Source organism: Anabas testudineus, chromosome 2 (assembly GCF_900324465.2).
Source record: "Anabas testudineus chromosome 2, fAnaTes1.2, whole genome shotgun sequence".
Classification (NCBI taxonomy): Eukaryota; Metazoa; Chordata; class Actinopteri; order Anabantiformes; family Anabantidae; genus Anabas; species Anabas testudineus.
The window spans coordinates 10,787,718-10,801,090 of record NC_046611.1 but is presented as its reverse complement, the minus strand read 5'-3'; the positions used below and the strand labels follow the sequence as shown (position 1 = coordinate 10,801,090).

The 13,373-nt window shown below is 38.6% G+C and overlaps 2 protein-coding genes across 2 annotated transcripts; one reads left to right on the top strand and one right to left on the bottom strand.

Annotated features, from left to right (window-relative positions):
* The first annotated feature begins 6,762 nt into the window (after window positions 1–6,762).
* cpo (carboxypeptidase O) lies at window positions 6,763–11,348 on the top strand. Its single transcript, XM_026361340.1, has 9 exons — window positions 6,763–6,830; window positions 8,050–8,089; window positions 8,202–8,303; window positions 8,407–8,511; window positions 8,594–8,710; window positions 9,038–9,131; window positions 9,469–9,671; window positions 10,836–10,920; window positions 11,044–11,348. The coding sequence occupies exons 1-9, from the start codon at window positions 6,763–6,765 to the stop codon at window positions 11,310–11,312; spliced, it is 1,083 nt and encodes a 360-aa protein (XP_026217125.1). The 3' UTR covers window positions 11,313–11,348.
* Window positions 11,349–11,815: 467 nt separating this feature from the next.
* Window positions 11,816–13,048, bottom strand: nudt15 (nudix (nucleoside diphosphate linked moiety X)-type motif 15). Its single transcript, XM_026361341.1, has 3 exons — window positions 12,840–13,048; window positions 12,187–12,383; window positions 11,816–12,110 (listed from the first exon to the last, which is right to left on the bottom strand). Exons 1-3 carry the CDS (start codon window positions 12,971–12,973, stop codon window positions 11,983–11,985), a joined length of 459 nt encoding a protein of 152 aa, XP_026217126.1. The 5' UTR covers window positions 12,974–13,048; the 3' UTR covers window positions 11,816–11,982.
* Between the last annotated feature and the right edge of the window lie 325 nt (window positions 13,049–13,373).

Sequence of the window (13,373 nt, the reverse complement as noted above, 5' to 3'; positions counted from 1 at the left end):
TCACATTTTAGTTTAATGCTGCACTTTTACAATTCACATTTTTATTTTTATTTATGTTTTCTATTTATTTATTTAATATTTTATAAAACTTACCTGTAGTTTTCCGCAGTGTTCCTGTCAGCACCTAGACACATAGAAAGTTAGCTAGCTACTAAGTTAGCTAATTAGCTAGCTCTTGAACACAGTCGCATTTAAGCTAACGTTAGCTTGTAGCTAAAGTAGCTAAGGGTTGGAGGAGACCAAAGCAGAGTTGAAAAAGAGTGAATATTGGGCTTATATTTAGAAAGTATCCAGTTGCTAATGTTGCCCCTTTTGCTAAGTTTATATAAAGACAAGTTTGCTAAATCAATATTGTGAAGCAATAATGTGTCTGTGTAGTATTTCTGTTCCCACCAAATAGGATAAATACAGCTAAAATACTCAAACTCCTCTAACTCCATTTATGTAACTTTGTACCTTTAGGTTCATCTGTGTAAACTTAATTTTGTATGTTTAGGTTTGCATCTGTAAAGGTCGTACATATCTAGAAACCTATAAACAGACTTCTGTAAGCTCGTGAAGTTGGTATTTTGCCTGCAAACTCCTTCGTGTACGTCATGTTTGGATTTTATAAGCAAAGGTTTTAATGAAATTTGAAAATGTGTATGTGAAGAGATAAATAGTAACTACCTTGTTGAACAGACTATGAGATAAGCCTGATTTTAAGACAATCCCCGTTCTCTAGACTTGGGTTAGGGTTAAAAAGGAAAAAGGAGGCTCCCAAAGCAAAAATCGGACCCAGAGCCAGAACAAAACTCCGACCGGCCCTGCTGAATTGGCCGTCCTTTCCATTTCTCTCAGGTTTCCCTCTCTTCAATAACATGATCCATGTGCTTTGTTTTAAATTTATTCTCCCATTCCAGCAAATCGATAGAGGAACAACCTGTTTGTCTCAAAGAACCCATGCTGTTGATTTGTTTCAGCTGGTGAACAACCTCGAGGTCTTGCCATGTCAGGGGGACAAAGAACCACACTTGTGCCTATTATAGAGGAGAGTGCAGCTACCTTTTCCTAAATTGCCTGTTGATTTACAGAGGATGGTGCCATGGTGACAGGGATAGATAATGCACATCCTGTCTTTTTGATGTGAACGACACTGCCTGGTTTATACTTTGTCTCATATGATTTCTTTTAAGCTGGACGACGTCTTGTAGCTTTTCGTCAGCCTGTGGAACAACTATTAAATTTTCCATTTGGCTGACTTGCATGAGTAAGGTGAGAAGTTCTGGGACCCCTGATGGGCAGCATGATGGCTTTGTTTATGGAGAACGATCTCAGAGTGCCTCAGGGTTTAGTTCATGTGTTACAGCTCGAGAAACTGATACTGATGCTTTGAAAAATGTTTGGAGGTTGCGGAGGAGGAGGGCTTCACTATTTGTGATTTGTTATGTGGATGCTGTCAGTCCAGCTGATGGTTCTGCAAGTACTGTTATTGCTTTGCAGCTCTTGTGTGTGGGAGGTACGTGTGTGTGCTGCTCCAGCTTGCCTAACGTGATAGTGTTTCTTCCACATTTTTAAAGATAACAGCTTATTAAAGTAATGCCAAGTCTCCCCCTTCCACTTCCTCATCTAACACCTCCAGTGTCATGATTCTGGCAGCGCCGTATTGATTTTCAGTGTATCGAGGTCTTCATGACCAGCATATCTGATGAGGTGACGAACTCTTCACTTTCTGATATTCCAGTGTCAGAACATTCTGCTCTACCAGAGACACAATGTTGGTATTTAACTAAAGAACTCCAATGGTGTGAATGTCCACTAAAGCAAAGGCAACCAAGGTAAAGCAATAAAGGTACTGAGGCATAAAAGACAACGGAAGTCTGCCAAAGTAAAGAATTCACAAGTGCTGCAGGACAGGTCAGTCAATACTAATAAGCTTACACCAAAGCTAGAAATGGGAGTACTTACCTGTGACTTTGCAAAACTGTTAGCTACTGCACAGACAGGTTTGTTGCATGAATGTATTTAGTTAACCACAGTGTGGAAACGTGCTAATATGCTAGTACACAAACTGATTTGCACATTGGTTTAAAGCCAGGTTTTCTAAAAGGAATGATACCATATGAGGAAGAAAGACCTGCCTGTTAGCTCCAGCAAGCCTGGTCTTGATTTACGTTTACTCAAAGCAGCTTTTCCTTATTTGAGGATCAGTCAGCTCTCAGCAGCCTCTAGGTAATTAATACTCACATGAAGATTGTTGCTGCCCATTGCTTTTGTACTTACCTGGCTGCTGCTGAAGTGCTGTGCACCTTTGTTCATTAAATTTTATTACTCTTCAGTAACTGCATTGTCTCATATTTTGCACTTGGGTCTTGTAGTCTAAATGTTACAGACTGTGCATGATTTAGTACCAATAATAAGCATGTATACATGCAAAATATCATAATATTACACTCCGAGTCTATTTTTTATATACATATTAAATTATATATTGGCGCAGTTTGACAGGTGTCAAGTTCTGCCTGTTTACACTGTAGATACACTAATAATTTACACTAATATTAGGATATTGTGGAAAACAAAGAAAACAAATGGTACACATGGTAAGTATGTGTGGCATAGAAATTAATGTCTATAACCTCACCAAACATATGCGAACAGGTCAAATAGCATGTGTCATCCTCAGTCTTCTGCATTTCCAAATCTACCCACAACAGTCCAATAAATGAAACCATCTGATTCACCTTCAGCATAAAGAGCAGAACCATTAAGTAAATTTACAAATTAAGTGTTTTATGTGTATTTTGTTTGTGATTGAGGCAAAATGACAAAGTCAGGGTCTGTTGTCTACTATTTATGTGAGGTTCCCTGGCATGAGAACATTTAGGAAACCCTCTAACAGACCATGTGAAATGTATCATCAGCAATCTGTTACTCACATTGATGGGACTGAAAAGTTGTATTTGCTGCCAAAGCCTCAGCAGTCAAGCTAGTGTTTCTCAAGTTCCACAGTCCTAGCAGAGTTTCAGCAGCTTCCCCCATGATTTCGATTCAATAAAAAATTGTTTAATATCATCCCAGTTCATGCATGCATAGTAATGACTAGTGTAATCATCTCATTATGATCCCTGCCTCCTCATCATTAATGTAGACAGACATGCTCCAGTAGCTGACATGTAAATGACCGGGTGAAATCTGATGTGGGACTAAATCTACCTTAACTAAAGTGCTATTCTGTATACTGAAGCCTTAAAGGACTGTTTAATAGCTTGTTTGTGAGGCTTTCTTTGTCACCGGAGGATATTCTACTAATCCTGTGAAATTACAAACTGCCTATGAGCTCTTCTTAACCTTGTGATTAACATAAATTGTAATATTTACTGTGTGTAAATATATTTTTATTTGCAGTTAGCTGTTTCACCCGGCTTAGTCCATATAAGCCACCCTAGACTAACACATTTCACATTCTTCCAAAGTGTTAGATGACAAGATTGACAACAATGTCCTCTCCTCCTACTGTAAAAGCATGACTAGGTCAGTTGAGGCAGCTGGTCGCCCATTTTTATCTTGGTTCTGCTGGCGGTTTATACACACTCCAAGTTAACTACATGTCATAAAACCATGAGTCCAGTTCTGCAATAAACTGCTCAGTGATCAAATAAAACGATGTGTAAAATGCAAGGTAGAACCTGATTGAGTATGAAACTTAATTCAGCTAAAGAATATCTCAGCTGTGCAAACTTTAAGATGCAGTCAGCATGGTCAAGGTTATGTTATCCACACACACACACACACACACACACTTTTTGTAATGTTGTAAGCTTGTGTCTGAGTGCAACCGAGCGGCCTGCCTCTCTCATCCAAAAGCATTAGTGCTTTCATCCGTCATTATGAAGAAACAGCCCATGATGTGTACTTTGATTCTCTATGTGACACACACACACACACACACACACACACACACACACACATCCATCCTGGATTTGTGCACACAGGGCCAAAGATGAGACAGGTCTTGTCTTTATATCTTATGAGAAGCTCATGAATAGACATGATGCACATGTCAGCAAAGGAGCAGGAACAAAGACTTGAGTTGCTCAGGCGTAGTTAACATGCAAGCATTTTGCCGACAGTGTACAACCGCACAGCAGGTTGACTGAGACAAAGAGAGCTGAGAATAAAGATAATGCTGCACTCTGAAAATAATTAATCTCAGTGGACTAAAGCTTGGCTAAAGAGTACAGTGTGGTGGTAAGCACCTGCCAAGAATAACAGGTGACATATGTGTATTTTTAATTAAGAGATTGTCCACTTTTAAATGTGATTCATATTCACTTTTTAGAATAAAACTCTACCTGAATCGTTCTTTACTGTACAGGTGTTTGCAACCACCTGCTCTATTTGTCTTATTTCATGTGCCATTATTTGATCTAAACTCAGCACTGTACTGACCTCTGCTGGTCACATGCTACATGTGAGGGCTTTAAAAACCACCTGCTGAATCTTTGTTTGAATCAAATAAATTGTTTGTTTTTTGTTTTTTTTTTTTTTTTGTTAATACTTTGTCAATGTAATTTGTTGTTTATTAAAAAATAATTTGCAATATTTGAATGGTTTCTCTGGCAACAACAATTTCACTTTTAATACAAAATAACCTGAAATGCTGGAAATAGAAATAGAAATGCTGTAACATAATGTAACATACAAAGTGCAAAAGACTTAATCATATGCTCTGAACTCCAAATATGTGCAACATGTGTATTGTTGCAAACAGGGGGAACCCAAATGTAGAAACACAAGGAGAAAATGACATCGAAAGCAAGATTAGTTTCATCACTGATAGTGGTCGAACACAGACAAAGAAAACACACTAGCAGAGAAACAGGAGACAAACCGGAGCATAAATACAAAGCAGTGGGAGGTGAAACAGCTGGGGAAGAAACCCGGTTGCAAAACAAACAGGTGAGTTAGGCCATGAAGTGATGCTGCCCCAGCTGGTCTGAGGGTGGAACTGTAACATATATTGGTAAAAAAAAAAATACCTTAATGAAGAAACTAAATATATTTTCTAATGATAGTTGATGGCATTTTTATTTTACATTGGCTGACGGGTGCATGGCCAGAATGTGTATAATCCCTCTAGAAGGAAACTAGCACCAGCTGCAAGAACGTGTAGAAGAAACAAATCACTGGCAGCAACATTAGTAATCATGGCAGAAAAATCAGAAATGATCATAAAATCAGAAGGAGAGTGTGCATCACTGCAATTTTGCCCCAAAATAAACCTAAAACAGGATCTAAAGACCACAGTGATGAGTTTTCATCAGGGCATTTGCTGCACAGTAATGATTATGAAAAAAATGAAATGAAAAGCTAGATTAGATTGGGGCTATAACCTCCTGCAGCCCACCTGAGCACAGCTGATTTTAACCCGTTTAATTTAGGAAAGATTGTTTATTGAAATTGAAAACAGTTGAGTGTGGTATCAAGTGGGTATAAAAGGGCGATCGACCAAAAAGTCTTTGCAAGCAAAGGAAATAATCGCCGCTCTGTGCCAAACTTTTTCGAACAGTTGCAAAGATCGTATTTCACCATATTGTGAAAAGATTCAGGAACTCCGGGGGAAACTCAGGGTGTAAAGTTCAACTGCACTGCATGAAAAACCATGATAGAAAAAATATATAACCTGGTGGGTTCTAGCTTAAAAGAGAGGCCAAAGAATTAATGATATTCCACACATAGTGGATGTGCACACATCAAAAGTGGGTGAGATATTCCAGCCTGGACTAAAGTGCCATCCACCAAGTTGAGTTACACTCATTTAAAGATGGCTGCATGTTCTTTATCAGATTATAAACAACAGGCTTTTATTGACACGTGCCGTCAATAAAACTCCTCACATACTGCACAGTTCTCTCCTCTTATTTCTGAATGAAGAAACTGAATACGATGTCCAACACCTGCATTTATGACCCAGAACTGTGTGAACCTTTTTTCTTTTTCATTACTCTTTCCTCATCATTGTTCCCTCCGGTGTCTTTGACTTAATGTACCTTATCTAATCCTATCCCACTTATATTCTTATTAGAAAAATACATTATCCAGTTTAGCTGAGCGCGATGCTATTACTGTCGGACAATAGCAAATCCTTTCCAATTTATAGAGTTACACAAAGCCTTTCAAAGGTCCCTAAAAGGTTTCTATGACTGTACCAGGAAAACTACTAAAGTAATCATTACACAGATATCATTATATCAATATAAATTGCATAATAGTATGCAATTTGAATTTACAGCACTACAAGGTAGGACCTGATGGTCACCTGTGCGTTATATGACTAACGTGTTCAGTGCTTATGTCACAGTTCAGTCTATCAATGATGATTATGTTGAATCAAAATCTGGAAGAAACTAGGAAGCTGGAGTAGATGTAAAGAAGAATATACAGTGGAGAAACATATAATGTCATTTTGTCAGTGGAAGAGAAGAAGGCGGCACAACAATCAACAAAGAAGCATACACAGCAGTTTGACAGATTGTGGCTCACATGTTCTTATCTGCCTGTCAGTCATCCAGCCCTGGAATACGAGAAGTAATAACAGGCAATAAATGAATGATTTTCTATTCTAAAAGGTTAAAAAGTCGCTCCACCTGTCAAATTAAACATTAACAATCATGATGATAGCATGTGTGCTGCCTGTGGTATGCGGCTGAGGCAAAGGTGTCTTTATCTGATCGATGTGTTGTATAAAGGTTTTCCAGAAGTCACTGATTTGCAGTGACAATGCTGAACTCTGTGGGACCGAGCTTTTTGTTGCTGCTCTCAGTAGTGGGGGCAGCAACAGTAGAGAGGTGAGCTTTATTTATTTATTAATATACGGTAAAAATGATTTCAAGATGCGTTTAGCTAACAGCCATGTAGTGATGCTGCTGTTTCTGTAGTTCTTTTACTTACTCTTAAAAATCCAAATAAAAGTACAGTCTAACAAAATGTAATTGAAATTATTACTCATAATAATAGTATTACATTACAATATTATTTAAAGCTGAAATTATTGATTAATTGATCAGCTGATTGGCAGCTATTTGAACTATAATTATCAGTCAATTATCATCTTATTTTCTTAAACAACTTGTCAAACTCTGGCAGCATCAGTACTTAAAGTGGGCTGTTCATTGGGTCCTTTAACTATCAGTGACAAAGCTGGAGTCCATTTCTCAGTGTTGAACTATTCTTTTAAGATGTAAACTGTATTTTAACAACTAACTGAGGTGCAGAGTTAGGAGGATGAACCAGGGCCACAGTAGTAGGGGAGGATTGGCCTTCAAAAAGCCTTTTGAAATTTCGATTACTTTGGTTTGTATTAATACCATTACTATTTTTGATCGGGCTAAAATTGATTGACAGACTATTTCCTGCATCTAAAACTAATTTACAACCTTTCAGCTTCAGGTCAATCATCAACATGCCCTCATGTCACCGATAATGTCAGAAATATTGAGCTCATAAAGTGATAAAGTTGTACTGTTGTATTACTGTTTATATTACTACTGATGTAGATTAACCTCCAGCCTCCAGCGGTTTACTACTTGTCTGTTTGTATAGACAGTGTGTATTATTTAAAATTTTATTATACTACCTCTATGTTGCAAATGACTTGGTTACCACTAATTCACCTTAAATAAAGCATTGTTCCACTGTATTTAGTGAACTAGAGCAATCCTATCTCAGTGCAGGTGGCAATGTTAGATAGATTTCCACACTTCTTCTTATTTTCAGGGTGTAATAAAGACCTAAAAACAGCAAAAGAAATCATGTTCTGTGATGTTCTAAGACCTAATAGTGAAAGTTTCACACAGCGATCACAGTATGTCGATAGCCTTAATGGCCACTGTGCAGTAGATGTATGTGTTTACTTGCTGATGCAGTTATCCCTGCAGACAGGACAAAGCATGCATTAAAAAGAGGAAGGAAGCCAATGAGGCAGCATATGGGTGTGGGGCGAGGACCACAATTCCTCATGTGTGTTATATTGTCTATTTACATTGTCTATTTGTTTGTGTTCAACAGAGTGGAGTATGACTACTACAAATACCATCCCATGGCAGAGGTGAGAAAGCCTGATAACAGATAACTTAATGCACATTTAGGTTAAAATACGACAGCACTGAGACACAGTCTGACATGAACATAACATAAATCATAACATAAATACACTACAGATCACCAACTGGATGGCTCAGCTTACGAAGGATCACCCAGACATTGTGACTGTTGTGAGCTATGGACAGACATATGAGAAGAGGCCTATTAGCTTGCTCAAGGTGATCCAGATTTTAAACTGTGTTTCAATTCATAACTTAGCAAACAGCTGAACTATACTGGGATGTGTGGATGTTTTATGTTTTATAAATGACTGACTTCCAGATTGGCTTGAACACTGGAGAGAAAAAGAAAGCAATCTGGATGGACTGTGGTATACATGCAAGGGAATGGATCGCCCCGGCTTTCTGCCAGTACTTTGTCAATCAGGTAAGAGACAGGTAACATTTCAAAAACAGTCCATGTCCTGTATATCCTCCAACAACTATCATTGCTTGCTCCTGTAATTCAGATCCTGCAAACATACAAAACAGATCCCAAAATGGAAGAGATGATGAAAAACATGGACTTCTACGTCACTCCTGTGCTCAACATGGACGGCTACATCTACTCATGGCAGGACAACTCAGTCAGTGGTCATATTTATTGTATTACTTTTCTAGGGCTCTGTGCTTTAGCTACAAAGCTCTCCAGCTGCAGATCAACAGGAAATGAGAGAATGTCTAATACAGCGATGGCAGTTAGATAAAATGAGCTATAATTCAATCAGTGAAGAAACTTGTGTGTAATATGCCTCAAGTAATACTTCACCTCATTTTCAAAGTAAATCGGCAATACGAGGTTTCATTTTAGTCTGTACGGAACAGTCAAGTGTCTTTTCTATTTATTACTACATGAATTGATAGGATGATTAGAGCCAGCTCATTTATCTAACTGACCTTTTTGCCCCGTTTAGACTCGACTGTGGAGGAAGAACAGGTCACCAGGACCTTCAGGCTGCAACTGTTCTGGCACTGATCTGAACCGCAACTTCAACGCCAACTGGGGCAGTGAGTGTCTTTTTATCTTCTACAATTGAATCCTAATAGTCATATATTATTTATATAGCAATTTGTTTTGAGCAACAGATGTTTAAGTGACTTCTCCCAAACTAACGTCTCCATCTCAGGAACAGCACGTTTTCAATCATCACACCCAAACTTTGCTATGTTCCAATAGGCTGAATAGTGACTTGTTATTAATTAGTGCAGTGACCCTTTATCTATGCCTGCTGCTACATTTTTACCATGCATTGCAGGGGACTGGCTAGAGCTAGTGTTGCAGGGGACTGGCTAGAGCTTGTGTTGCTCTATGTGATTCAGTTTTCCTCTTTGGCTGCATTCACAGCGGTCGGTGTGTCATTTGACTGCTGCTCAAATACCTTCTGTGGGAGCAAAGCTGTTTCTGAGCCCGAGGCCCAGGCCGTAACTGACTTTGTAGGAAGGCAGAAGGACGAGTTCCTGTGTTTCCTCACCATCCACTCCTATAGCCAGCTGATCCTGCTTCCCTATGGACACCCCAATTTTACCGCCTCCAACTATGATGAACTGGTATTTACTTCAAAGCACTGTCTAAGAATGAAGAGGCACAAACATTAGTCTAGCCAACATCACAAAGCAACTCAGCACAAAGTGTTTATGCATTTTTATGGCCTGATTATGATTATGACTGCACTCTTCTACATTAATAAAGAGAATAGACTGCATTATTACCATAGGAACCGAGCTTAAGGTTCATTAAATCCACAGCAAATTAAATAATCTGCTAAAAGCACTTGAGTACAAATGGTAATATTAAATTATTTTGATGTCTTGGATTGAATATGGTTTGTTGGATATACAGTACAGAAGAGTGGTGCATGAAAAAAAGCACACTGAATACAAATCACACATATAGCAGATGTCATCAACAAACTCAGCATCCAGACAGTCAGTCCTCATCATCTAAGACAAAGCAGAACTGAGGAAGCTGTGAACCACTGATAGTGGGAAAATGAGGGGCTGGCTGTTGTAGGGATGGAAATGAGAGCAGATAATAACCCAGTGGAGAGAATTAGACATTCAAACTACACCATCACTCTTTGGTTTGGCACGTTGCACAGTCGCATTAGACTTCCACAGATGATGTGACAAAATTTTCAATTATGAATTTCCAAAGAATAAATGTGTCCCAGCATTGGTTTATGAATAATAAGGCTCTAAACGTGATGCTTCCTGAACATCCTGCTCTTATTGATTAGATAGTAAACTTCTCATCCAGCCTAAGTGGAAACCTGAGCCTGACTGATAATAATATCAATTAAATGCAATAATAAAAAAATAGGAAATAGTTAAAATAACTAAATAGAACATAAGCAAAGTAGATTCATTTAGTTTATACTGAACTAGACACTGTACACTTGAATTATCAGTTTACAGATGTGTTTATAGGTAATGATGTAAATTGCGGTAATTTAGGAGATGTAAATCCACCTGACTGATTGATTTTAAAATATATATTGATCAGTTCCTTCTGTTGTTATGGAAATACACTGTAAATAAGGCTGCCTATGCTGTAGAGGCAAACAAAGCTGATGCAGATGTTAGAAAACAGTGAATCTTTTCCAAATCAAGCGTATACCATCAGCCTTTTCTAAAAACAACTGAAACATTTTTTGGTTGATTATTTGACAGTGTAAGTGTTTCAGCTCTAAAATCTAATGTCGTCTTCCTCAGATGAAGGTGGGTTTGGCTGCAGCAGAAGAAATTAGAAAGGTCCATGGGACGAGCTACACTGTGGGAACCTCGCCAGATGTATTGTGTAAGTGTATCTACGAATATGGGTGAAACTGTTTATATATGTATATAATATACAATATTGATTTTAAAGGATTATCAAATATGTTAAACACGGCAAAATAACACTTGTTAACTCTTTGTACAGATCCCAACTCGGGCTCATCCAGAGACTGGGCTCGGCTGCAGGGGATCCCCTTCAGCTACACCTTCGAGCTGAGAGATAATGGGACATTTGGTTTTGAGTTACCTGAGGATCAGATCCAGCCTACCTGTGAGGAAGCCTACAGAGGAGCCCTGTACATCATCTCTTACGTCCACGATAAGACCTTTAATGGTGCAGCGGCTGCTGCTGCTGCGACTCTGTGGACCCTGCTGTTAGCAGTGGGCGTCACCACCAGCACCACCCTGGTGTGATAGAAGCTGACCCGAGCTGAGCTGCTCTGTTTTCAGTACCAGTCTTTTCCTATATGTCGCTGGTTTTAAAGTTGCTTCCTCTGGTTCTAGTCTGGGAATGAAAAATGAAAAATCCTCTAGATGAAGGCATCTGAAGGAGTTTCAGTTCAATGTATTTAAGACAGTGTTTCTGTTTTTTTTTTTTATCCACATTTGAATTATTTTGTTTATAAATTATAACAAATAGTATAGAAACATATTTGTTCAATGAACAATAATGTTGTTGGTAAAAAATATTTAACAGTTAAAACAGTTAAAATAACAGTATAAATGTTTATAAATCTCCATAAATGTCATATTCCAGTGTTAGATTATGGATTGGGCTATTTTTTCATCACATATTTACACATGTATTCATGTGTGTCTTTCAACCTGTTGTATCCCATTTGTTTACTTTGTGTAAATTGCATTTTGTGTGATTTCTGCTATATTAAACCTAAAATGTTTTTAAAAATTACAGCAGACTTATCTTCTTTAATCCCTAAAGTTGTAAAATAAAAACACGCTACTCTTTTGCTATATTTGTAAAAAGCAATTTACAGAAAACTACAGAACAACATGGTGTAGATGAAAAAGCAGATCTCCTCCTTTGGGAAGGAAGAAAGTTTCTCTCAGTGGAGCAGTCAGTTTTTCATTGCTGAGTTTCAGCTGTTGGTTCTTTGTTCCTGAACGGCTGGAAGCCTTGTTGCCTCAGACTAGCCAGGGCGAAGAAGAGCTTCTCCTCAGGTGGAAACTGTTCCCAGCGTACCCACGCCCAACCTGGAATGGAGAGATCACAGATTCAATGGCTCAGATTTTGCCCCCTAACTAAAGCTTGCAGACCAATGTGACGTACCCTCGTTCTTCTCTGGTTCCAGGTTCTCCGGCTCTCCTGACTGCTTCCTGTCCAAATCTCCTCGCATGATTATAGTGACGTAGTGGTAGTCTTCTTCTAATCTGATGGAGTTTACCACTGATGCAAAGTGGACATTGACCAAATGCACCCCTGCCTCCTCCATCACTTCTCTCTCAGCACATTCTTCCCACGTCTCTCTTTAAACGATACAGATCCAGTGTGTCTTTATTTAATCCTTTCAGGACAGGTCATATACTGAAATCTGAGGATCACGGATCTATCTCAATGCTACTGAAGTGCCTCACTACCATACACCAAACTCCATTTAAAAATACTACAAATTAGATTTTGAGCACAGTTACCTTGCAGGAACGTCTTACAACCCAAATCCAGAACATGTGTCAATATTTGATGAACACTTAGGGATATGTCGGTGTAGTATTAATGTATTTTATCAAACTTATTTTTATTATAATTGTATTGTACACATTTTAGTGCAATGAACAAAGTGTATGTAACGTTAGTTATGAAACCTAATAATATGAATGAAGGCTGACGATAAACATTCATAAACAGTCTTCCGTCACAAATATACATATATACTTTGTTAATAAGAGTAAATGTTTGTTGAATGAAGTTTGCTAGCTACCTACCCAAACTCCAAATGACCACCGGGGAGCTGGTACATCCCTTTGCCCACTTCACTCTTCCGTTTCCCCAGAAGAACACAGCCGGGGTGGGCTGAGTCTGTAACCAGCACCCCGACCCCAACTCCTGGACGTTTCATGGTTTTATTTTACATCTGGACTAAATCAAAAATGTCTTAGAAATGAAACTGTGTTAGCTAAACAAGTCAAACAGATCAAACAGATCAAACTGTGCTCGCTCGGGAGGTGCAAGATGTGTCACCTCTGTTTACTTCCGGTTTCGTTTAAGATACTGTTCAAGAGAGACCATGTCCTGCTCCGTCTTGTCGGCCTTCTTGCTTATTATTAGTTAACGAGTTGAATGGGTTCCGTCAAACAGGGCAGCAATAAACATCGGCATATGAGTAATAGGTAGCTGATATTCCACCTTCCTGTCTGTTTATTTATTTAGTCAAAGTGATAGGGGCACTCTCTTGACACGTAGACACGCTTTGACTACACGTGGTGCTTCAGGTGCACGGATTTCCTTTTGCCATAAAT

Bases quoted from the DNA above. Each gene is read 5' to 3' on its own strand.
- cpo (XM_026361340.1), top strand. From the start codon at position 6,763: ATGCTGAACTCTGTGGGACCGAGCTTTTTGTTGCTGCTCTCAGTAGTG. The intron at 8,304-8,406 runs GTGATCCAGATT...ACTGACTTCCAG, and splicing joins GGCCTATTAGCTTGCTCAAG to ATTGGCTTGAACACTGGAGA. The intron at 8,512-8,593 runs GTAAGAGACAGG...CCTGTAATTCAG, and splicing joins GCCAGTACTTTGTCAATCAG to ATCCTGCAAACATACAAAAC.
- nudt15 (XM_026361341.1), bottom strand. From the start codon at position 12,973: ATGAAACGTCCAGGAGTTGGGGTCGGGGTGCTGGTTACAGACTCAGCC. The intron at 12,384-12,839 runs GTAGGTAGCTAG...TATCGTTTAAAG, and splicing joins GGTGGTCATTTGGAGTTTGG to AGAGACGTGGGAAGAATGTG. The intron at 12,111-12,186 runs GTACGTCACATT...TCTCCATTCCAG, and splicing joins GGAACCAGAGAAGAACGAGG to GTTGGGCGTGGGTACGCTGG.